Source organism: Penicillium diatomitis, assembly GCF_028827545.1.
Source record: "Penicillium diatomitis strain IBT 30728 chromosome Unknown utg000005l_segment0_segment0, whole genome shotgun sequence".
NCBI classification, from domain to species: Eukaryota; Fungi; Ascomycota; class Eurotiomycetes; order Eurotiales; family Aspergillaceae; genus Penicillium; species Penicillium diatomitis.
In genome coordinates, this window is record NW_026623177.1 from 2,679,996 (window position 1) to 2,704,400 (window position 24,405).

General features: G+C 50.8%; 4 protein-coding genes across 4 annotated transcripts; 1 reads left to right on the plus strand and 3 right to left on the minus strand.

Moving 5' to 3' along the window:
- Positions 1-549: 549 nt before the first annotated feature.
- On the minus strand, positions 550-3,828 carry N7539_005383 (tyrosine protein kinase SWE1; the record flags this gene model as incomplete). Its single annotated transcript, XM_056934985.1, has 1 exon — positions 550-3,828. One exon carries the CDS (start codon positions 3,826-3,828, stop codon positions 550-552), a length of 3,279 nt encoding a protein of 1,092 aa, XP_056790179.1.
- Positions 3,829-4,106: 278 nt separating this feature from the next.
- On the plus strand, positions 4,107-4,376 carry N7539_005384 (uncharacterized protein; the record flags this gene model as incomplete). The annotated part of the gene is made up of 1 exon (XM_056934986.1): positions 4,107-4,376. One exon carries the CDS (start codon positions 4,107-4,109, stop codon positions 4,374-4,376), a length of 270 nt encoding a protein of 89 aa, XP_056790180.1.
- Positions 4,377-4,397: 21 nt separating this feature from the next.
- On the minus strand, positions 4,398-5,257 carry N7539_005385 (uncharacterized protein; the record flags this gene model as incomplete). Its single annotated transcript, XM_056934987.1, has 2 exons — positions 4,398-5,042; positions 5,102-5,257. 2 exons carry the CDS (start codon positions 5,255-5,257, stop codon positions 4,398-4,400), a joined length of 801 nt encoding a protein of 266 aa, XP_056790181.1.
- Positions 5,258-8,101: 2,844 nt separating this feature from the next.
- sidC (nonribosomal siderophore peptide synthase SidC) lies at positions 8,102-23,806 on the minus strand (the record flags this gene model as incomplete). The annotated part of the gene is made up of 8 exons (XM_056934988.1): positions 8,102-8,257; positions 8,355-13,078; positions 13,136-15,164; positions 15,223-16,416; positions 16,474-18,822; positions 18,884-19,068; positions 19,130-19,378; positions 19,426-23,806. The coding sequence occupies 8 exons, from the start codon at positions 23,804-23,806 to the stop codon at positions 8,102-8,104; spliced, it is 15,267 nt and encodes a 5,088-aa protein (XP_056790182.1).
- Between the last annotated feature and the right edge of the window lie 599 nt (positions 23,807-24,405).

Genomic DNA, 24,405 nt, shown 5'->3' on the forward strand with positions numbered 1-24,405 from the left:
GCCCCTACCCTCATTGTCATCAAGAGACCACCGGTCGCTCGGACTTGCAATAAACGAGCAATGTTGGTACAGATATGGGTATGACAATCAGATATTACTGGATAGACAAAAGAGAGGGACAGAGGGGTAGGAAGGAATGTGAAAGACGCGTTACACAGTGTAAAAAGGAAACGCCGCACGTAAACTCCGGGGGTATTGCAGCCTTGAGAAAAGTCCAGTTGGTCGTGATAAAAACACAGAAGCCAGAACAGTATCGAGGAACGAGGGGTATGAGAAAATTGGCAGAACCGGAGTACAGACCAGGACATCGTAAGAACGCAACGAAAGCTCCAGATAAGCTGATCACTATCCAAATGGTTTGGGGATGAACAATGCATAAAGGGCAACGGGATATTAATCGTGAGGTAACATGAGGGAGGTGAAAGCAAAGCGCCGACCCGCTCTCATGCCTAAAAGCCAGATGACAAAAGAAAGAAAGAAATGAAAAATGAGAACAAGCACAAAACACCTCCCATATGCGCAAGAGAAGCTGTAAAAACGAAAGATAGATTACACGTCGATCATTTCAGCATCCTCGGCCAAAACATCGTCAGCAGGGCCCCAGTTGCCCTCAAAGACTGTGGCACCCGCACGACGACGGCGATTGACGAATTGTACACCATCGGTTTGGAGAATTTGGTCAGCGGTTGGACGATTTTCAGGTGCGGGAGAAATCATCCAGCGGACAATCTTGTCCAAAGCTTGCTCGTGACGACCATCTATCATGTAGACGGGAGGGTGGATGAGCTCTCCACTTCGAGCAGATTGCCAAGATCTAGGTGGCGTCTTGTGCCCGGAGAAGAAGTCGCCGCCAAGGCCACCAAGGTCTGGCGTGCAGAGATCATCAAAGGAGGCTTCTACGACGATCGGGTTCCCGGTAGCATCACGGAGGATGCTGGGGTCCGAGCTCCAAGTGAGACTGGGCACATCACTCATATCGCCATTGCGAAGCTTCTGCCAAGATACCCCATTATCAGGCAATTCCACATTTCCTGCAATCTCGAACATGATGAGACCGAGAGAGAAGATATCGGCAGGCTTATCGTATCGACCCATCAAGATCTCTGGACCGATGTACTCGCGGTCACCCTCAGCCTCAATACCGGCTTCGGCGGGCCATCGAGTAGCCATGCCAAAGTCACTGATCTTCAGAACACCCTCAAAGGTGACCAGGACATTGGCGGGCTTCAAGTCGAGATGAATGAAGCCCATGTCATGAATGTGCTTGAGACCCAGAGAAAGCTCAAGGAGTATCTTCCAAATACGAAAATCATCGAGACGAGCCTTGAGACCAGCCTGGGCCAGGAAAACATCCAGGCTACCCTCCTCGCAGAACTCAGTCTGAATGTAGAGATGGTTCTTCTCCTCCCAGCTGTCAAAGAAATTGACAACATGGTCTGAGTTCACCAAAGCTCTCAGAATATCCACTTCACGGAGTCGACGCTCCCGGTCCTTTAGTCCTGAGTAGGGTTGCTTGCTTTTCTTGACAGCCCACACCTGATGGGTCAGATCCTTGGGGGACATGGTATCATCAGCCGGCAGAGAGAAGACGGATGAGAAGGAACCATTGTGAGGCTGAGCAACACGAAACACCTGTGAAAACTCTCCGGTGCCGACCAACTCAACTTTGGCGAATCGCGAGGTCAGGCTAGGGTCTACGTCGGGAGCCTGGTAACCGCTGAGCTGTAGACTAGGTCGCTTACTCGATAGCAAGGACTCACGTGGTCCAGTTGGTGTAGCTGGAAGATTGAGACTGCTGCCAAAGTCGGGCTGAAGAAGTTGTTGGTCGTTGGGCGCGGAGATTGAAAGACCGCTAGGATCCGGAGGGAAGACTTGGTCGCGTGGGGTGCGAGGTGTTGTGGAAGCTTGCAAGAATCGGTCATGCAGGGGTGTCGATGTACCGCTTCCTCGTGATTCCGACAGACGCTCGAGCGACGCGATTTGGGATGTGGCGGGGGGATAGGTGCGGGAGGGAAGGAAAGCCTGCTTCGTGGGGGTCGGAGGGAGGTCAGAGTCGGTCATGGGTTGTTGATTATCGAGACGAGACGAAGGTGATTGAGCCTGGCTGGTATCATCCCCATCCACGCTAACCCAACTTCCGCGACGCGAGATCTCGGGGCGGGTGAAAGTATTGCCAAAGATGCCCATGCCACGCGCGAAAGGACCGGCTTTTGGACGAGATGAAGATGCAGCTGGATTGAAAGGAGAGGCCGGAGCAAGCTCGGAATTTCGGCCAAGCTGAGACTTGCCAAAGAGGCCCTCTGGCAAAGGGGAATCTGTGCTCCCCGCGAAAAGGTTAATGGGACGCTTGCATGGGGTATCCGGCATGGCCTTGTGGAAGCGACCCACGGAGACCTCGTCCACATTTCGGTTTTTCTTGGAGATCAGACCGGTTGACATGAACGCAGCTGGCAGAGGCTTGACCAGTTTGTAATTCTCTGGTGTGGCGAATGAGTCGCTCGACGTCGTCGACTCCTCCCGCGTCACCCGCCGGACCATCGCAGGCCGGGAAGCGCCAGCTGGCAAAGACTTGGAGAAGTTCATATTTGTGCGCGGAGGACGCTCCGGCTTGTGGATGGGTTCGTGAGTAGGGGAATCTTCGACGCTTGACCCAGAAGAAGACTGAGTGATAGTTCGCGAAAGTGGATGTGCGGTAGTTCGTGGCGGTTGCGATACTCCAAACGTGGACGTGTTGCCGGGGTGAGATGTATGAGAAGAAAAGAGAGGACTGGCAGGAGCTTGGCGAGGCGAGAAGAGATGAGAGGATTCTTGTTCGGACTGTTGAAATAAACCGGTTTCAAACGAAAGGCGAGGGCGAACGGCCAGAGGTGTTGTCGTGACTGGATTCTCGGCGTCACCCGCGGCTTTCGGACGACCAAATAGAGGACGCTCAATCTGGCGCTGCTGGAGGGTGGATCGACGCAGAGAGGAAGATCGCTTGGGGATGGTCGCAAAGGGGTTCAGCGGCTGTGTGGGAGTGGGGAAGTAAGATTTAGAATCATCGCCGTGGCCCGACGGACTCGAAGGAGCAGTTTCACTTTGCTGGTCGAAAATGTTAAAGTCGCCTGAAAATGCCGAGGCGTGCACGCTGCGACGTTTTGCCGAGGGACTTCCTCGAGACGCTTGATCGAGGTTCATGATGCCGTCGCTTCGTTTCAACGGACTTACTGCGGCAAAGGAGCCAAATGTGCCGCTTCGTCGCTTTTCGATGCGCGACAGTGTGGGGCGAGGTGCAAGCGCTGACTGCGAGAACGTTGGTGGCTCAGGAACAAACACAGTAGGTGTTGTACTGAATGGAGTCGTGGCGCAAGATGCAGTCTTACTCGGCTCTGCCAGATCTTCGAACTGCAACGCATTCTCTTCACCTGGCGCATTCAATGATGGCGGAGTGAGGGACGTGTTGCCGCCATCAGCAGACACAGCGAGAACAGTCTTGGCTGGACTTCGAGGTGAGGTCCGTCGTCGAATAACCGGTCTAGTGATCTTTGCGCTGGATGGGTGTGGACCCGCGAGCGGCGATGGCTGCTGTCCCGTTGAGGGGAAGAGGACAAAGTTGTTATGTGAAGAGCGTCGGGTTGGCGATAAAGGGGATGAAATGTAGGTAGTTGACTTAGTCGGGGAATGAGAGCGGGTGTTGAGGAAAAAGTTGGAGCTCTTAGAAGGGGAGCGCGATAGAGAACGACGAAGCTGCCTGATGGCTGAACTGGCGTCGACGTGGTGCAACGGCGAGTGAGATGACAAGTGGAGAGTTCCCCCCGTGTCGCGGTGAGGAGAGAAGGTTGCGACCATGTTTGGGAATGTTTGCTGGTCTTGCAAGCAAGCAAGACCGGAATTGTTTGTCACTTGCGATGGGGTCTTCTCAACGTCTCTCACTGCTGAGTCCAGCTTCTCACTCCGCAACTTGCTAGGATTCAAAGTTGGACGCTTTGATTTCCGATTTCGGAGCACGATGTGGGCGCGTTGATGTACTGCGTTCGGCGATAAGATTTACCTCTAGAAACTCTCACCTCTTGTAAAGCACCCTTGACGCGTCTCCCGAGTCGCGCGGCGAGTCAATGACGAAGATGATGGATAAGATGAACGGTTACACTCGTGCGATCAAGCGAGAGCGCGGATGTTTGTGGGATAAAGGAGCATCCAAGGTCCAGATGGACCACCGGGGTTCAGAAGCTAATGCCGAGGATTGTGGTGTCGGCACACAATCAACAGAAGCACGACGTACAGTGGAATGCTGGGAAGGCGCAGCCGCAGAAAAGAAGTGGCGATGGATGCAAAACCGAAAGAGCACAAGGCAGTCGCGGCTCATGCACTCATCGCGAGTCGCGAAGCTTTGGTAGTGCGCTAGGTCCTCCAGTTGATCACGGGGGACTTTGACACAGTCCGGAGAAGTAGGGCGCACGCGTGTGTTGGAGCGCTAGAAGTGATCGTGCTGTGTGTGTCTTGCGCTGGGCCCGGGTGGTTTCGAAAGGGTCGTCCAGGAATGTTTCAGGGTGAACCTTCTGCCTTACGAGGTGGCGAAGCCAGTGCCGGGTAAATGGGAGGGGTGACGGGAGATGATGGGGTGGTGACGAGGGGGGTTGGTTGGTGGAAGGGTCATTCAGATCAACGAGAGTGCCCTTTCCTTTCTTTCCCTTCCGAGGAGGAGGACGGAACAAGGCAGTGCCAATGCCGCGGGATGTTAGAAGTTTGTTCCAGTATTCCAAGTATCCTTTGGAAAGTCCCTGTGTGCAAGGGGTAAAATCCCCACTCGCGAAAAAAAGCGCGGACGTGAATTGGGTGCAGACCACGCGAAAGTTGGGCAGGAGGGGCTGGAATGTTGGATTGGAAGCGATAGCTTTCGATAGCGACGCCCGAAAAGGTCGAGGCGGGGTCGTCTTCTTTTTGGAGTTGAGGAATCGGGCGCAAATTGAAGGAAATCTTCGCTGACAGGATGTAGGCGTGAAAAGCGGGCAATGCCAAAACGGATCGCAGAAGTATGAATCGAGGATCTCAGGAACAAGATTCTCGAGAGGATTAACTTGGAAGTTAGGCTTTCGAAGGCGAAGGCGGGATCAACGCGCACGTCGCGTTTGTTGATCCTCGTTGCCGCTTTGGGCTTAGCGGCGGGGGAATCACGCGTCGTGACATAAACAAATACACTGCTTATGTAAGGATGGGCAGAGCAGAGGCCGGGCTTGCGGGAGCTGCAGGTTGCTGCCGGTTCCACCTCATCCACCATAGTCTCAGTCGCTTGAGTTTCTGAACAGCTGTACTCTATATGAGCTATGGACTGATGCTTTCTTTCCATCATAATGGTTGCTTCTTCTAGAGACATCATCAATCAAAGCGAGAACCGTGCTAGGCTAGAAATTTGATCTGATCCGATCGGCCCGATTTGCCTGAGGATGCATCATAGCGTACAACTGTACAAGTGTACAGCAATCAGAACTCGTGCCATTGTTGAGATTCTTCAACACCATTGAATGATCATCAAAGCTATCGCTATGCAGGTGGATTTTGCTCAATGCCGGCCTCAGCCTCAATATTCGATAAGCTTTGTCGATGTAGGTATGCGCTCATCAATTAATCTACTTACGATTGCCCATCTCATCCTTGACCTTATCTTTTAATCCCACCCTCGGTTATCCATGACTACCGGATGCGAGGGTCGGGTCTACAAACTGCCCCTAAAATTCAGATATCTTGTGGTCATCGGCTTTGTTCTAGCAGCGGTGTACACCACTGCATGACCCAATACCTGGTCAACGGGTATTGAGGTATCTTAGTAGGGACTGCCAAGTTAGTGCCACATGAAGATTGGAGCTGCACTGTACCTTTATCTAGGCAGTAACTTTAGTAGTACTTCGGAGCTATGACCGACATAAACGGTAGAGTAGTACTGCGTTGAAGTTACCTATTATAAGTCCATGCGGCTGGTTGAGGTTGTTTACTTCAGTTGACCCCGTCTTTGAGTCGCTGTCCAGAGAAAAGTCTCAGATACAGACAAGGGCAGAGCTCGCTTCTGCAGCAGATACACACACGCGCAACACCAGATCTTAGTCTCAAACGCGCCATGCGGGCTCGGGCTTGGCCCATTTTCTTCACCTGGTTAACAGAATCTTTGATTAACTAAACAAGACCATCTCTAGCGTGGTCATCTTATCACTTCGGCCTGGGATGTGCATTATAGGTAGATAAGCATACAACGAACTTTGCTAGACCTGCCGAATGTAGTATGTACTATGTAGTATGTACTGATTCTCGAGTCTACAGGGACAACGTCGGGATCTGAAGCGTCATCTAAGTCACACCAGCCACTCTCAGGCCACGAGACAAGACATAACAAAGCTGAAAGAATGTCCGATCCCCATCAAAAAATGGTGGTACTATACTTCTGGAGAATGTTTCCTCCTCCATTCAGCTGTCACTACCACAACCCATCAAAGCTTGGAAGAATGCGTGGATTGAGTCAAGTCATATGCACCTGCCTCTGGTCGTCTCCACCTGAGGTTCTCTCCAAGACTCCAACAGCAACTCTTACAGCACGTCCTTCACTTCTATAGGGGCACTCCTTGACTTGTCCTTGACTTGTCATGATATCCCTACAAAGAGACTCTAATCAGTCAATGCCTGGCTCGCTCGATTGAGCACTAGCTACGCGCTCCTTTGTCCGGCGCCGGTTCCTGTTGCACATCGCTCTTCCAAGCTCCCCGCAATCCACATTCCTTGGTCCGATCATCGCACCCTCCGCACGAAAGGAAAGGCGCTCTCCTTGCTTCGGCTGTATCTGGAAGAGAAAGCTACTTGCCCGCCTGCCTGCCTGTCTGCCTGTGTGCCTCCATAGGCGCCTGTTCAGTCCGCTCATCACTGATCTTCGCGCAAACGTCCGAAGCACCGGCACAGGGTCTCCACACCAATACTATTGCCCCATATGATCTATCCATCAAAGAGGGTCCCTGCTCGGTTCGCATCGACGCCATCCATACCGAGGATAGGCAAGCGCATGATGCTGCAGCATGTATCATGTACGCATGTAGTACTACTGACCAGCGTCCACGAACCATAGTACTGCGAGAAGCGCTAGCGCGGCCAATAATGAACAGTATCTGCTTCATTTCTTCCAGGAGAAACTGTCATTGGCTCAAGTCTCCAGTAAGCACGTCCTCGCCTGAAAAGGAAATTCTTTACCGTCGAAGAGAGTCAAGAAAGATGAGGCAGGACAGTTGAGAGAATAGGGACATCTCACTAGCGAGCGACCGATGTCGTGTGCGAAGGAAAACCTCCTTGACTCGGTGCGGACCGCCTGCATCCGCGATCACGGTCCTGTTTTCTGGACATCGCGGAAGGCTGGCCAGACTCTGCAATTAAGATCTCACTACCGTCATGCTGATGTCGGTTGGGGAGAAGGAAGAGGAGGAAAACCAGCAAGGCGCATGCTCAGCTTCTTCCTTTCCTTTCCTTTTCTTCCTCTTCTTCCACCTCACGCATTCGTCATTTGAGGGTCCTACTCAATGCACAAGGCCATTGTACGGTACGGATGCTGATGCTGTGGGGTGTGGAGACTCTGTGCGATCAAAGTTCATCAGAGCGATGACGGGTGGGCAACAAAGCTAACGATCTAGACAATCCAATTCTTTCACTATGAAGATTCGCGTGGGTCTCCCAGCTTCTGTGGGCCCGTCAATCACCAGCCACTTGATCAGTTGCCGTGTTGACAGGTGGACTTTATGACAGATCAAAATGGCCCTGGTAACATTGCGCTTCAGAATCGAAGCTATCCAAAGATTTCAAAAGTACCGCGTCAAGAATGGGGCCTGGGTATGCACAGAAAAGGGGGAAGCCATACTGTACATCCTGTCGCGATCAACCTCAAGCAGCGGGACCCTTTGAAGGCGCGCTATCCAGTAGTAGAGAAGATGATGTGCGTAGAGGTCGCAGAGTATTCCACAATAAAATTACCAAAAATGAGATTCAGAGAAGATGGGAAGATATCTACAGAACTAAAAGCAAAAATCGCGCAAAGAATTCGAAGACGGAATTCGAACGCCTGAAAACACCATCAACATCATATCGCTTTCAAAATTCAGGCAAGCTCGCACGCTTCAATTAGCGACGTCATTTCAGCTTTCATCGTATCCATGAGTTTGCGAGCCTTGTGCCGATCAAGCCGAGTGTCCGGCGCAAAGACACCAAAGTCCAAATGGTCATCACGAATAGCGGCTTCGATATCAATCGTAGGCTATTGAAGAAAGTGAATTGCTCGCATTAGTGCCCGCTGCTGGTCATGAACACGGTCGCAGTGTACCGGTCGTACGTACGAGATAGGTCGAACTTACCAGGAAGACCTCTTTCAATGCTGCCAATGACGCATTTATACCAATCGCTCGGTCTGTATTTGACGCAACTCTATCTCCGTTCATATGTGCGGGGTCATCCGAGGAGCTGGACGTGTGAATCTCATCAAGTTCTTCTCTCGAGATGGGCTTGAAGATGACGACATCACTTGCATCATCGCCATTGGGGTCATCGGACTCTGGCAGACGCAAGAAATTGATGCAGGTACTGATGCGAATCCCAGTCCATTCGGCAATTTCCATCAGCGACACGCCGGCGTTCTCCTCAGAGCTGATTGCGTGAATATCTTGTTGTATTCTGTGAGCAGCAGCAAGCAATGACGTCGAGTCGTGACTATGTTTGTCATCAAGACGAAGCGGGACTATGTTGACGGTGGGGGCAACAAGTTCTGAAAGACCCTCGATCGCGTATGATCGATTGGCCAGGTACAGGCCGACCACAAGTTGATGTGGTGCGCTGGCCCCATTAACAGTATCGCTGGCCATTATCTGATGATGTATCCGCGCGTATATAGCCAGAAAAATTGACTGGGTACTAAGTCCTTGGCGGTTGGCAGCTTTGTCTAGCCGAGACATGTTTGACACTAAGCCTGGCTGATAGTCATGTCGGATGGCGGATTCACGGGTCTGACTATTTGGTAAGTCGACCGATTGACTGTGGCCCAGGTATCTCTGCCAGAACTGGCGTCGAACATCAATAGGTGAGATAATTCGCTGGAATCCCACAAGATGGGAAAGGTCATGTCCCAGTTGTGCCGCGGGTGGACGCTCGCTGCACAGCTGTGCCAGTCGAGCGACTATCAACGGAAGACTCACAGCATCGTATAGAGCGTGATGAATGTGGAGCATGAAAACTACTCCGCGGGGAGTTCGGCTGACATGCAGAGCAACAGGAGGCGAGCCTAACGGCTGATTGACACTGATCGCATGATCGAGATTATCATGCCAGATTGGTGCGTTTTGAACCGACCTGAGAACAACCTGCAAGAATGGCAAGTGTGAGAGCCCAGTTGCAAGGAAAGCCGTGCGAAGGATCGGGAATTCACTGATAAGACTGGACCATGCACGATTCAGCGATCCCGTCTCCAAATCTAGTGAAGCCATGTAATAGAACTTCGAGTAGAAGACATGTGAATTCAGACTATGCATGGCCAAGAAGTAGGACTGACCAGCTGTAGCTGGCAGTTTCTGCTCGACATATTGCGTATCGATTCCATGTGTATCAAGAAGCAAGCTCAAGTCGAGCCCTTCCAGAGACTCGTCCAATGCACGGTCAATTTGATGTTGTGAGATTTCAAGTTGCTCTTGATTGACTGCCAGTGCCATCCTTTCAACTGTTCCAGCTTTAAGCATATCGCTCACAACCAACTTGATGGACTGCTTCTTGAGAAGTGCAACGACCTTGATAGCACTGATGCTGTCCAAGCCAAGTTCGAAGATATTCGTCCCCTTACCGATCGAGTCTTCTGGTATGCCAGACACACTCGAAAGCACACTGCGAATACTCGACTCTATATTGGTCCACTCGCTGCGTTTCGGTGCATCATGACAGGGCTGTGATGGCCGAGCTGCATCATCAGATTGCCTTTGGAGAACCGGGCGACCCAGAACGGTCATTGCATCGTCTGCAAATTGGATGGTCGGTTTCTCGGGCTCATCGACCACATAAAGAAGAGCCTGTGCCATGCGATCTAGCAGCGCCTCCGTGTCCTTATTCCCGAACACATCGCCACGACAGGCGACACGAGCGATCAGGTCAGCCCCTTCTCCTTCTACCTCCGCACAGATAGGATACTCCACGCTGGAGGATCCTCCAACAGATCGATATAACGGCTGAGAGTCAACACTGACTCCTGGTGGGCGCTTTTGATAGATAAATAGGGTATCAAAGAGCTGCTGAGATTTTGTGTCCGGCCTTGCCCGACGCAAAGGGAAATGCTGGTATTCAGAAATTTCCAGCAAAGTATCCTGTACGTATTTGATCAACTCAAGGCGAGATCCGTGGAGCAGAACGCGCATAGCGACAGTGTTCATAGTGGGAAACATGACTTTATCTGCATCAGCCGCGTTCCGACCCGAAAGAACGAGACCAAAGACCACATCGAGACATTGAACATAAGAGGAGAGAACCAATGACCAGCAGCTGACCATTAGTGCTTGCATTGTAATACCATGGCGCTTGCAGAATGTTTCAGCTTTGACGGAGGATACAGCGAGTGCTTTTTCAGAGCGATGAATCGCCTCTGATCCAGGCTCGCCATGTTCACCTGATGGGAATGGCACAGGGGTGAGGTTGGATAGGGTCGTTCTCCAGAATCTGAAGGCACGATCGCCAGAAGATGCAAGTATTTGCCCGAGAATTGCATCTGACAATGGACGTGTACAGCTCTCCCCATTGTACGATCTGCGAATGTCTTCGTGAAGAAGATTGATCGACCAACCATCATATAGAGCATGGGAGATTGATAGGATCAGGTATTGATCATCGTCATTAATTGCAGCAGTCAAGCTGAGTAGAGGCTTCCCGGCGAGCGCTGAATGGGCTCTCTGGCGCTGCGACTCAATCACGGATTCCAAAGAAGCTCCATTCAAGTGAACGGTTTGGAAGTCAAAGGTGTCTTCATCGTGAATGACCTGAGCAAACGAGACCGGGATTCTAGGATCCCAGACTTCGACAAAGGACGTACGGAGGATTGGATGCTCTTTGACTACAGCTTCCCACGACCTCTGCAACTGAGCAATGTTGACATGGCGCTCAATCTGCAGGATATCATGGTTGTAGTAGTTTTGATACTCGGATGCCACCATCTCGGCAATCATTGCTTCCTGGAGTGGAGTAGCAGGAAGTACTCTGCGTGCACTTTTAGGCATGAGGCCTTCATTTTTAAGGAATGTCGCCAATGAGGCTTCCATTTGACGAAGCATAGAAGGAGCTCCATTTTGCTCCTGAGTGTTCGCATTTGTAAGCTGGCTGACCATGCCTTTCACTGTTCGGTACCGCATTATGATGCTCACGGGGAGCTTGACACCAGATTTGGCAAGACGAGAAGACAGCTTAATGGCGTCAATGCTGTCCAAGCCAACTTCGAAGATAGAGGTATCTTCGTCGATTGATTGCATGTCGACGTCGGCAAGAGCGGCGATGGTTGTTCTGATAGTAGAGGCTTGGTCACTCCATTCGAATTGAAAGTCTTCCGTGCTCAACACATGCGTGCCATTCGCACCATTCACTCCATTCACGTCGCGACGCAAGGAATCTGACTGTATATCCTTATCCTGACTCGCCATCTCAAACCCATTGGAATAAGAAAGCTCATGGTCAGGATTTTGCGAGAAATCAGACAGATTTCGCTGGAATTTGAGCAGGAGCTGCTCGGCAACAGCGGCAGGAACATATTTCTCCTGTGCTGCAAGCGTCATATCTAGCGATTCATTGCCGTTGCGCACAATTTCGAAGGCCAGTGGATACTCGTGGGAGGCATCTGAGTCTAGTGGTGTCCACAGAGCCTTTTGCGAGCTTTCGGTAACCCCGTTATCCTTTTGGAACACAAACAAAGAATCGAAAAGACTCTCATCCGGACACTTTCCAAGCCACTTCATGATGTTCCTCAAAGCAGTGTGTTGGAAAGACATCGAGGAGACATGATAGTCGTGGCATTTCCGAGCAACCTCGGCCCAGGAGCCGAGACCATGGAATCGCACATTGCTAGGAATCGTGTTGAACAACGGACCGATGACATTCGAGAGATCGACTGTGTCAGATGCGCGGCCAGAGGCGACAATTCCCAGGGGAGGGACGAATGCGTATTGCTGATGAAGAGTCAACAGCCAACAGGCATGAAGTACGGCCTGCTCTGTCACGTTCAGAGTTTTCGTGAGCTGATTCAAGGGCTCTGTCGTCTCGATACTCATCTTGCGAACTAGGAAGGTATTGCCAGCAGCCATGTCGTTCAGCTGGGGCAGAACCTTTTGAGGAACATCCTTCAGATGCTCCTTCCAGAAACCTTCTTCTCCTGGGGTCTCGCACAATGGACCAAAGTGTAGTGCATCCAAGAATTGTGGCCCATCTCGCAATTGATTCACTCGACCAAGGTACAGATTGGCTACCAGGTCCAGAATCAACTCTAGGCTGTTGCCATCGTATAAAGCGTGGAAGATGTTGAGACACATGACCGACTTATCGGACGATCTGACAACACCGACTTCCCAAAGTTGATTTGGAAGTCCTGCAAGACAAGATGTCCAACGCTGGAAACGTCTTCGTCGGACATCTTCGATTAAATCCGCGGATGCAGCATCTTCCACAAACCAAGCCAGTTCATCACGCTTGAGAGCTACCTGGGCATAGCCGTCCGAAGTTGGCGAGAATCTAGCCCTCAATAACTGAAGCCGATCCTGTGCTTTACTCCATGAATCTTTCAACGTCTTGATGTCGACCGATTCGTGAAGAGCAAACTTGAATGACGAGCAGTAAAGAGGCTTAGGACTCGACAAGAAGTGGTAGATGATACCCTCCTGCAAAGGCGTGCATGGCGCAATCCGTTCGACGAGACTCTCATCAACACCAATACTCTCTATGACGGAATGAGCGTGCTTGTGCGTAAATGCATCAATTTTGTGCTTGGAGCTCAAGCGAAGTCTGCTCTGAAGATTTGACACAGGGGTCGACTGTTTCAACACCGAGGATAACCCGGCGACGGTCGGATCTGAAATAAACTCAAGATTTTAGCAAAGTTCGAGCTGAACGATTGTCTACAACTTACGCTTCATGATGAGTGATGCCTGAGCCTGCGAGAATCCAGCCTCCCTGAGGGTTCTGGCAAATGAAATCACGGAAATCGAGTCGAGCCCCAACTCGAAGATGCTTGTCCATGAAGAGATAGCAGGTTCAGGGGACTTTGTAAACTTGGCCAAGATGGAGATGATCTCTTTCTCACATCCACTTTGAGCATTTTCGTCCAGGGCGATCGAGCCGAGTCTCTGTAAATCCTCCAGAGAAAGCTCTTGATAGATGCCCTTCAACACCTTCATATCGGCCTTGTTATTGGCAGACAACGGAAAATTGGTCATGGGAATGATGTGTGTTGGCACCATGTAACCTGGAAGACGCGAATAACAAGCAGTCTTCACAGCAACTAGAACCGATCGATCGTCCTCGGAATAGCGCACTTCCACCCCGTTCGGCTTCTTGCCAACATGTTTCGCGGTGACGAAGGACACGAGTTGATCTTTTGATTGTTTCGGATGCTTCACAACAAGCGTAGCAACTTCGTTTAACTCAGGGGTTGCTTGCTTGATAACTTCGTTAATCTCGCCAATCTCAAGTCGCTGACCACGAAGTTTAACCTGATCGTCGATTCGTCCCAGGAATTGGAAACTTCCGTCGTGCAAGATTCGCACCAAGTCTCCTGTGCGATAGATCCGGTCACCATTGTCAAGAGTCTGGAATCGTTCCTGAGTGAGCTCTGCGCGATTCAGGTAACCCTTCCCGACGAGAGGACCTGAGACGCAAAGCTCGCCAAGACCACCCCGTAGCACTGGTGTACAAGTACCTGCTTTGAAAACATACGAGCCCACATTATCGAATTGTGGACCGATATTGGAAGGCTTATCGTTGGCGCGCATGCGTGGGAGCATGGTGCAACCGATAGTCGCTTCAGTGGGCCCGTATCCGTTGTAGATGACGCCATGCTCCCCCCATGCGTCCAGGATCTCTTGCTTCAGCTGTTCACCTCCAGTGATGAAGACACCTCGGCACAGAGATGGTACATCGTCCGGATGGACGAGTCTTGCAAGACTGGGCGTGAGGTCAATATGTGTAATTCCCAATTTGTGAATTGTGCCGGGGAGATCTTCAAAGAGTAAGTCACGCGGACAAGAAGTGACGCAAATGCCGACACTCCAGCTCCAATACTGCTCTAGAACACTGACGTCGAAGTGGAAGGACGCGAATTGAAGCCAACGAGAAGTCTCATCCCAATGAGGTGCGAAAAGCCTTTGAAATGCAAGCATGGCTTGTACGGCATTGCCATGTGTAATCTCGCAGCCCTTTGGCGTACCCGTGGTTCCAGACGTGTATAAGCAGTAGCAGGTATCATCAGGAGTGATATCACGAGCAAGAACCAGTTTTCCGGCAGAGTATTGCTGGATGTTGCCTGCTACATCGATAGTCTGTACAAGCACACCAGAAAGCGCTTCCAACTCTGAACAGCGCGACTGATCACAGAGCAGAACCTTTGTTGCGGAGTCCTCCAAAATGAATTGCTTTCGCGAAATTGGAGCAGAAGGGTCAATTGCGAGATAAGCACACCCGGCTTTGAGAATTCCCAGAATGGCCAATGAAGCTTCTGGACACTTATCGAAGCAGATTCCAACAATGCTTCCTGCCCTGACTCCCTGCTCCTTAAGCAAGTGAGCCACCCGATTACCATCGGCATTGAATTCCTTGTAAGACCAGACTTTTTTCTGCAGGGAGTCGGCGTTAGGCCCATAGGCAAATTCAAATGCTGGTCTCTCTGGGTATCTTCTAGCGCTCTCTTCCACAAACTGATGTAACAAAGCCACTTCAGTGGGTATCAGGATCTCTTTGGCGGGAGTCACAGACAAAAGCTGGTTGCCCAGAGAGAGGTAGTCAGTCGCAGCAGAGTCAGGTGACAGGACCGTGTGCTTTAATAGCCTGTCAAATTGATCCAGAATGAGACCAGCTTGCTCTGTTGGAACAAGATCACTTCGGCAACTAATGCGAACCTCAAGCTCCTCTGCCTGGGGCAGAAGCTCAATCGAGACCGGATACTGGAATATTGTTAGCAAGTGCTCTATCAAGGGGAAGACACGATTCAGTGTGACCAACATCAATCTTGGTCTCTACATCAACGACTTCCCATGAGGATGACTTCGGCGATGTCTGCTTTGCAAACTTCTGGTAAACAAACAACGTATCGAAAAGTGGTTCATCGCTGCCGAACCATTTTTGGATGCGTCCAAGAGGCGTGAATTGATGCCTAGTAAGAGCAGCATTGCGTTTTAAAGTGCGGTGGAGAAGCACGCGATTCGAACAGTCGGTCTGGATTAGTGATGGCACGGTCACAAGACAGGGAAAAACAGCTTGTTGAGCAGCTTGAGACAGATTGCGACCAGACAAGACAGTCCCAAAAGTGACATTCTGTTCACCGGTAAGTGCAGCAAGTAATCGGCCCCAGGCTACTTGGCCCGCTGCCTGAAGCGTGACACCGGCAGCACGACAAGCACTCTCCAGATCAGTAAGCGGAAGAGAGCAGCGGATCGATCTGGTGAGAAGATATTTCTCGGTTGTGCGGGTAGGATGAAGGTCAGGGAACTTGGTCGAATTGAGCTCGGTGGCCAAACTTTCCCAGAAAGATCGAGAGCTTTTTGATTGCTTTTCACTCTCGATAAGAATGGGACCGAGGGTGTCATTGAGAGGAGCAGACCCAGGGAGACTTCTGCCCTCATAGACAGCTAAAACATCCGAAAAGACGGTCTCCAAAGACTGCGCATCATAAAGGGCATGAAGCGCCGAGAAGTGAACAGTGCTAACGCAATCACCGGGCTCAACACGGACCTCCCAAGGCGGTAGATGCAAGGTTCGTAGTATAGACTGTTCTCGAGCGACTATGTCGGGGCCTGAAGTCTCCCGCCACGGGAGCTCAAATCCTGCGCGATAGGTGACCATAGCAAAGGGATAATTTTGATCGCGCAGCTGCACAAAGCCTGTCCGAAGCATTTCGTGGTGAGCCATGACTAGGCTCCACGCTTCTCTGAGTTTAGCTTTCTCGAGAGGGGCAGGCGCGTTGAGCACCATCCTATTATAGTACATATCTCCCTGTGAATGGTTGAAAAGGGCCAACATGCCGCTTTGAACGGGAGTACATGGTCTCAACGCTTGCACTGAGTCCTGAGCGATACCAAGTTGCTCGCACACCGTTCGTAAGTGCTCATTCTCAAATGCAGAGAAATCATACTCAAGCTCAACCCCCTTGTTGTCTGATTGATTGAACAGGGCTGCAATTTTCTCAATAGAGGCCGCCTATATTGTGTTAAGTCAGCCAAAATCGCTCATTTCATATCAAGCGTGTAAGATTACCTCAAGTATGTCTCCTGCCGAGATTGGATGTCCCATTTTATGAAGCTTTCCAGATAATTGTACCGCATTGATGCTATCAAGACCCAGCTGGAAGATAGTCGTACCGAGCGTAACGGCATTAGTCTCAGTTTCTGCAAATTCGCAGATCATTTTCCGAAGTAATTCCTCGTGAGTTGACCAAGATCGCGAGTCAGACACCCTTTCTGCAGTGTCATCTACTTCCATGACCGAGGAAAGTCTCGAATCAAACATGGCAGACAGGTCAGAAGTGATCGCCCGCTTGTCCCAAGCCTGAGCAGAGGGGTATTGCATCATCTGTTCCACAATGGCCAGGAAGTCCGTGGCAAGAATCTCCGCTGCCTCACGGCTGACGTGCGACTGCTGGAAATATACACAGACCCGAAGAAGATTCCTTTCTTCGTCGGGCACGACCTCACAGATCAGAGGAAAGCCCATGTTGCCTTCATCACCGAGAATCTCCCAAAAGCGTGAATCCAGCTGATTGGCGGTGGACTGGAAAATAAGTAGCGTGTCAAATAACCGAGAGTTACCCTGCAGAACACGCCTTTGAATGTGCCGCAAAGCACTGAGCTGATGCGGCAAGATGTCGCTGTTATGAGTTTGAGCTAGCCTCATAATATCTTTGTTTGTCGCAGATGATGTAAATCTAACTCTCATGGGGAGAGTGTTGAAACACGGACCCACGATCTTGTCAGCACCCTCAAGAGGTATTGTTCGACAGCTGAAAACGTTTCCAAAGCAGACATCGGGTGCTCCGGACTGAAGCGCTAGTAGCCTAGCCCATGCGGCGTGTAGCACGTTAAGCGGAGTGACTGACAAATCTTGACACTGTTTTTTGAAGACTTCAAGCGTCAGATTGAGATGCATACTGATCTGCTGGGAAGCCGCTTGTAACTCGGAAATTTCGGTAGCGGAGTTTTCCTGTGCACTCAATAGTAGAGTGGGGGAAACACTTGACAGATACCTGTCCCAGAACTGATCAGATGCATCTGAGTCAATAGAAACCATATATTCAATGAAGCGGTGGAAAGGCGTCACACTAGCCAGTGCACCTCCAGCAAGCACAGTCTGAACCTCGTCAAGAAGCTGGGCTATGCCTTCTCCGTCATAGAGTGCATGGTGAATTGATAGCAGCAGATAAGCCTTCCCCGAACTAGCGTCTTCGAGGAATGTCAAAGAATAGGGTAATTTGCCATCGACTGGCGACAAACGCTCGAAGTCCTCTTTCAGTACGGCGATGTCTTGCTTGAATGTATCCGGCGCAGTCTTTTTCTCAGTCCAAGGCAAAGTGGCACTGTCCAAAACAATCTGCGCGTAGGCGAAGCGTTTATGATTTGTCTGCCTGAAGCATGACCGGAGGATCCCATGACGCTGTATCATTTGTAGCCACGCTTCCTTCATCGTGTCAGGGCTAACATTCACACGAAGCAGCAGGTGATTGAAATACGCCGTGCCATTATCAGATTCTGCCGCGAGCATAGCTTCCTGCAGAGGCGTACACGGATACACCCCCTGGACTGATGAAGCCCCGCAACTTATATCACTTTTCACAGCGGAAACAAAGTCTGAATCGAAAACCTCCAGAGACCGTCCAACACTCTGTGTGGTAAAGACTTGCCTTGTCTCAGAAGTGGTCGCAGCGATGTCTGCCAACTGACTCACTGAGTTGTAGCGAAGGATAGTAGAGACTGGCAAGCGTCCTATCCCAGATTCCTGAAGCTGTCTGGATAAGGCTATGGCAGACAGAGAGTCCAAGCCAAGCTTGTAGAAAGATGTGTGCCTTCCAATTATTCGTTCATCGAGGTCAAGAACCTTAGAAAGAGCAGTCGAAATTGATTTCTCAGTATCCGAGAGAATTTCGTCCTGGGCACTGTCATCAGGAACGGCAGAGTATTGGCGAAGTGTTTCAGGCCCAAGTCGTTTGACAATATTTGAAACATCTGTGTGGTCCGTCAGGAAACCCTCTGTCATAGCAATGATTGGAACTGGCACCAGGTAGCTCGGAACTTCAGAAGAAGGTAGCTTGGATGTTAAGTCCCTCAGAAGCTCCAGCGAGTGTTCGACCAGATCGTCACTTGTACGAGCTGTCTCAGCAGGGACCCAGACAGTCACCAACTGCGGCGACTTCGATGTCGAAATCTCCATCCACAAGCTCGTGCAATCTTGCACGTGCTTCGAAGACAATAGAACCTGCTCAATTCGACGAAAAGTGGCAGTTTGGCCAATAATTTCAACAGTACCATCCGCAAGAAACCGGGCTATGTCATTCGTCTTGTAGAATTTGCCCAACTCAGCATGTTGAAGAACCTTCTTTGAGGATGTTTCAGCCTGGCCGATTTGACTTGCGTCAGTGATGATCGGTATCGACAAGCCGCAAAAATTTACTTACCAATTGATTGCCACCAAAGCAGAGCTGACCAGCAGCTCCGCGGGGCACTGGTTGTAAACCAACACTATCTGCAATAACAAGCAGCGAGGTGTTCCGATTTGGCCTGCCAAGGTTTTTGCTTTCATCGATAGTATCCAATTTCACGAGGCCTGTGCATGGCCCGGCAAAGTTTGAACAGGTGTAGCCTAGCACATGGCCGATGTGAGTGTTAACCCGTCAGCAATTTCATCGCTATAGAGAGCTTACCGTAGTAGATATTTGTTCCAACCCACTTCCGCTGAACCTTCACCGTCAATGGTTCACCAGAGACGTACAGCTCTCGGATTGTGGGGAAATTGCTGGGATCCAACCGAGATGCTAGAGTTGGTGTGGTGTGAAGATGAGTGAGCCCCATACCCTGAAGAACTTTGTGTGAATCACCGGCTATGGCATCGCTGGAGGCAGAAATGAGAACGGCTCCGGCACTCCATGCCAGCATTGATTCAATGATGGGAACTAGAACGGTTAGAAATGACCTATAAGTTGGGTTGTCTTTGACTTACCAGGGAAGGCAGCGCTACCCGTCGAGAAAATCCTCGCCTCGTGTGTGAGATCATAGGATTTTCTAAAAATACCCAAGCAATCACCCAATTGCGGCGACGTGAAGGAGGCCCAGTCTTTGATCGTCGGGTCAAATGTTGAGAATCGGAAACTGTCGTAAGCCGCGTGAGGTATCTCATCCGGTGCTTCGAATGATTCCGGGAGAGAGATCTGTTGGACAGATCCCGGAATAGCAAATCCGAGTTCAGACTCGCGCGATGAACCAGAAAGGTAGTACTTCACATGCATGTCGGACACAACACTGCTCAGATCCTCTGATGTTGTTCGCGGCGACAAGGAAATAAGATGAGCACCAAGCTTTGCCAAAGCCAGCAAAACAATGTAAGACTCTATTGACTGAGTGAGGACGAGCAAGACTGGATCACTCTTCATGACACCGACTTGTGACAGATATTCGGCGTGTCCATTGGCTTGGTTTGCCAATTGGCCGTACGTGATGGAGTCGAAGCATGGCGTGTCCGACTCCCATGAGCTCAGAATTTTCACAGCTTCCAAATCAGGTCCCATTGTTGCGAGTGGACCCAATATCTCAGATAACCCATCATGTGTGACATCTTCGGAATCGGCAATTGACAGAATATTGATTGGAAGTCGTTGCCCGATCTCCTCAATAACAAGGGTTGGTGCCTCAAGTATCACGGCCACAACGGCATCAAGTTGCTCCAGAAGGAATTGAGCCTGCTCACGGGAGAGAATAGATTGCTGGAATGTGATCTTTGCGCGGACATCTGTCTCGAGGGGCTCGAGCTCCAACAACACAGCGAACTCTAGAAACTCCCTCTCTTTGACTTCCTTGAAAATTTCATCTTTCTTCTTAGTTTGCCATAGTGTCTCTTGCCAGACAAAAGCGGTATCGAAGAGGCTAGCTCGTGGGTCGATCTCAGAAGCTTTCTTGATATCTTGAAGCGAGACACTACCGTGCTCCAGACATCGGTGGTTCATGTTTTGAATTGCGAGCAACAAATCGGCGACGGTTCGCATTTGGCCCATTGCCATTCGAGTAGGAAGTGTGCGAATACAAGGACCAAGAACACTTTCAATGCCCTTGACTGGAAGCGTGCGGCCGGAAAAGACAGTACCAAAGGTCACATCGTCTGATCCTAAGTATGTCGAGAGAAGGTAGCAGTATGCCGCCTGGAAGATTGTTTGGCGACTGACGTGCAGCGTTTGAGAAGCTTCTGCCAGTCTTTCAATCGATATTTGCAGGTCACGACTTGCCTCTTGTGTGCCAACTGGAGTCACAGACGCGACAAATTTAGGAAAGGGAGCCACTGGAGACCCCTGCAATCTGTCGCGCCAGAAGTTCAGTGAGTTAATATACGAATGACCCAATTTGTGTTCGGCGAAGAAGTCTGAAATGAGTGTATAAGAAGGCCTGGGTTCAATAGCCTCGCCTGACAAGAGTTGACGAAGATCTCTCATGATCAGCTGCCAAGACCAGCCGTCATATAGCGCATGGTGAATCTGAACGAGTAATCGAGGACCGCTTTCTGCCTCTCGGAAGTAAAATTGAAGTGGATTTAGCAGATCGCTTTCCACCATCAGTGAAAAACCGTAGTTGAATGTTTCGCGTTGGTGAAGAACATCAAGTTCTGCCGGGTTGTACACGAATCGGGCATAAGCCTGATCCTTGAGACCGATTTCAACAAAACCGGAGCGAAGAATTGGGTTACTTTCCAGGAGCTTCACAATCGCATGCTGTATATCAGAGAAACGTGTCTCGGGCAAGAATTCCAATTCGATACAGTTGCAGTATGCTTGCCTTTGCCGAGCGGTCTCCATTATCATCGCCTGTTGGATGTGGCTGCAAAGATCAACAGCACCAACCTTTGAACTCAATCCAAGAGCCTCGATCCGTGCAGCACCTGCATCTGCCACCAGTTGATGGATCAGCTGCAGACCTGCGCTTGTATTCTCAGTCGAAGCTACGGCCTCGGCTGTCCTCGCGAGCTCCCATATCCCATTCACAGAGTCTGCTTCGAGGAGATGCGCAACGTCCAGTCGGATTCCACTGTCCAAAAGATGAGATGCAAGCCGAATGGCAGCCAACGAGTCCAACCCTGCCGCACCGAGACTTTCTATAGCCGACACTTGTCTCCCCATCACGCTTGCCACGCATGAAGCAATTGTCTCCTCGAGTTCATCACGAAATTTGTAGTCCTTGGCGGCTTGAGCGTTGCTACGATGACGTTTGAAATCGGCTTCCAACAATTTTCGGTCGATTTTGCCGGATGGTAGCTGGGGAAACTGGTTGACCAGAATGAACTCTCCCGGAACCATGAATCGCGGAAGCCATTGCCGGCAAACGTCTCGCAGTGTGCGCTCGGTTGTCTCTTTGCTGTTGACCAGCACGAACGCGGCCAGGCTACCATTGCTCACGACGGCGACTGCGCTGCGCGCTCCTGGAGTTTGACAAATAGCATGTTCAATTTCACCAAGCTCAATTCTCTGGCCTCGGAGCTTGACCTGACCACTGGAAATTCTCCCAAAACATTCAATCTCCCCAGAAGGCAACATTCGAGCCTTATCACCAGTTCGATAGAGGCGTCCATAAACAGGGCTGTCGATGAAGGCCTTGGCGTTCTCCTCCGGCCGATTGATGTAGCCATCCGCTAATTGAGGACCACCGACAACTAACTCGCCGATCTGACCCAGGGGCAACGGCCGCAGCTCGTCGACTTTGGTATCCGTCTCGTCGTCTGAGTAGATGGGCATGATGAATCCAGAGACAGTACTAAAGACTCGACCGATAAGATTCACACGGTCATCGGAGTGGAACTGCGTTGCGGCTGTGCAATGAATGGCCGCTTCCGTTGGACCGTACATGCCGTGCAAGATGCCGTCTTCGCCGTTGGGCGAGGACGCAAATTCATCGACCACAGCTCGAGTCAGCATTTCACCGATTGTGAGGAGAACGCGCAATGATGGCGCTGCAGATCGGGTTCGTAGAAGCTCTCCGGCCACCGTAGGTGTCAGCTCAGCTGCGTCCACGCGCATGGTGGTCATCACGCGGGAGATATCGAGAAGCATCTGTTCGCGCTCACAAGCAACGAGCGTGACTCCACGGAAAAGGGGAAAGAAGATTTCAAAGACCGAAACGTCAAAGGTGGGTGACGCGAATTGTAAAAAGCGAGCAAATTGGGGTATCAATTCATTATGTGCGAGTAAAGACTGCGTTGCAGCCAAATGGGAGATGCCCACACCTTTGGGTCGACCAGTCGAGCCAGAAGTGTACATGACATATGCAAGGTCCGTAGGAGCGATGGTTCGCGCGTGCACCTGCTCTATGGTCCCTGTGCTATTGTGGCTTTCCAAGTGGCTCTCGAGCTCGTCAACAGTAATTACTGTGACATTGCTGCCCTTGGGGATTCTCGTGGTCAGAGCATCCTGCGTGACAATCACTGCCGCAGCTACATCTTGTATGATAAACTCGATGCGGTCTGAGGGTGCATCGATTGTGAGAGGACAAAAAGCCCCGCCAGCTTTAAGAATGGCGAGCTGGGTTATATAAAGCTCCAAGGATTGAGGCAGCAGAATGGGCACCACCATTTGTCGCTGCTCTGCTTGCGTCCTCGTGGTTGTTGCCGCAGTGCTGATTCTTGCTGCTAGCCTTGTAGAGGCTTGGTCAAGCGCACGATAGCTGAGACGATAGACAGCTCTATCTGCGGCCATAAATTCAATTGCATCATTCTCCGACGTGGTATTACACAGTGCGAGCTCATGAAGCAACTGAGGCCCTGCCAAGTTGCGGGGAGAGGGATTCGCAATAGAGAGTCTCATTGTCGTCTCGGAATTCTGATTTGCCAGAGGACTCCATCTCACTGCGATTCCCGATAGAGATGCTTGATCTCGAACAATGTGTTCAAGCTGGCAGCCCAGCTGCTGGATGTAATTAGAATCCATGCCAGTGGTTGCTTGCAATGTGCTCGTCTGGGCCTTGCGATTGAAATGCCACGTCAAAGTGCACAATTCAGAGGGTAGTTTTTGGTCTTTCGCGCTGCCATTCGACAGTTCCTCGCAGACTCGTGCAGGATCATCGGTCAAATGCACTGCAGTGTGCTCTGCAGAGAATTCAATGGGATCCAGGGTCGCCGGGCGAATCTCTTGCGTCAAGGTGTCCACCTTCACGGGGCTACCGTCGAGCAGAAATACCGGGGCTTCTTCTGTTGTGAAGGCTCGCAACAGAACTGCCCATGCGAGGCCCAAGATCTCCGTTGGCAAGGCTGCAGTTTCTGCCGGCCATGCCTGGCTGATGCATGCAATGCCGGTTTCATCAGCAACCGCTTGGCGCTGAATCGCAGGAAATTGAGTGAATCGGTCCATGATGCTCGTTCCAAGTCTCTGATTGAATCCTGGAATGATTGGTAGCTAAAGGTGCATGCTCCAAACTTGAAAGTCTGGTCAACGATGTTCGATTGGCTAGTGGGATGTTGCCCGAGTCGCTAGTGAATCAATAGTCGTCAAAGTGACGACAAATCTATGTTGACCACTGGTTCAAGCGGACGTTGAATTTGATAGCTGTCTTTCCAACACTAACATATCCGAAACGACCTGGCGTAAGGACCGACAAGGTAGTCGCACTTCGTTCACCTGATTATGAAAGATCCGGAAGGATGGAGGGGTCATGAATGGGTCCTCTCGTGAAGTGGATCAACTCCCACTGATTACATGGGCTCCATGCAGAATAATGACTTTGTTCGCAATCGATTAATAGAGGAAAAGGAAAATACAAAATGATACCAGCACGGTCCGGCGCCCAGTAAGCATCGAAGGACAATCAGGAACGATCTTGTCTCATATGCTAAATTTGAATCAGGGTCGACAGACTCGACACGCAGCTGATTCGTGACCGGCGGCTGAAGGGTGGACTGAGCACGAAAGCGTTTCCAGTTCGGGTGATCCACTTGTATTTGGGCCTGATG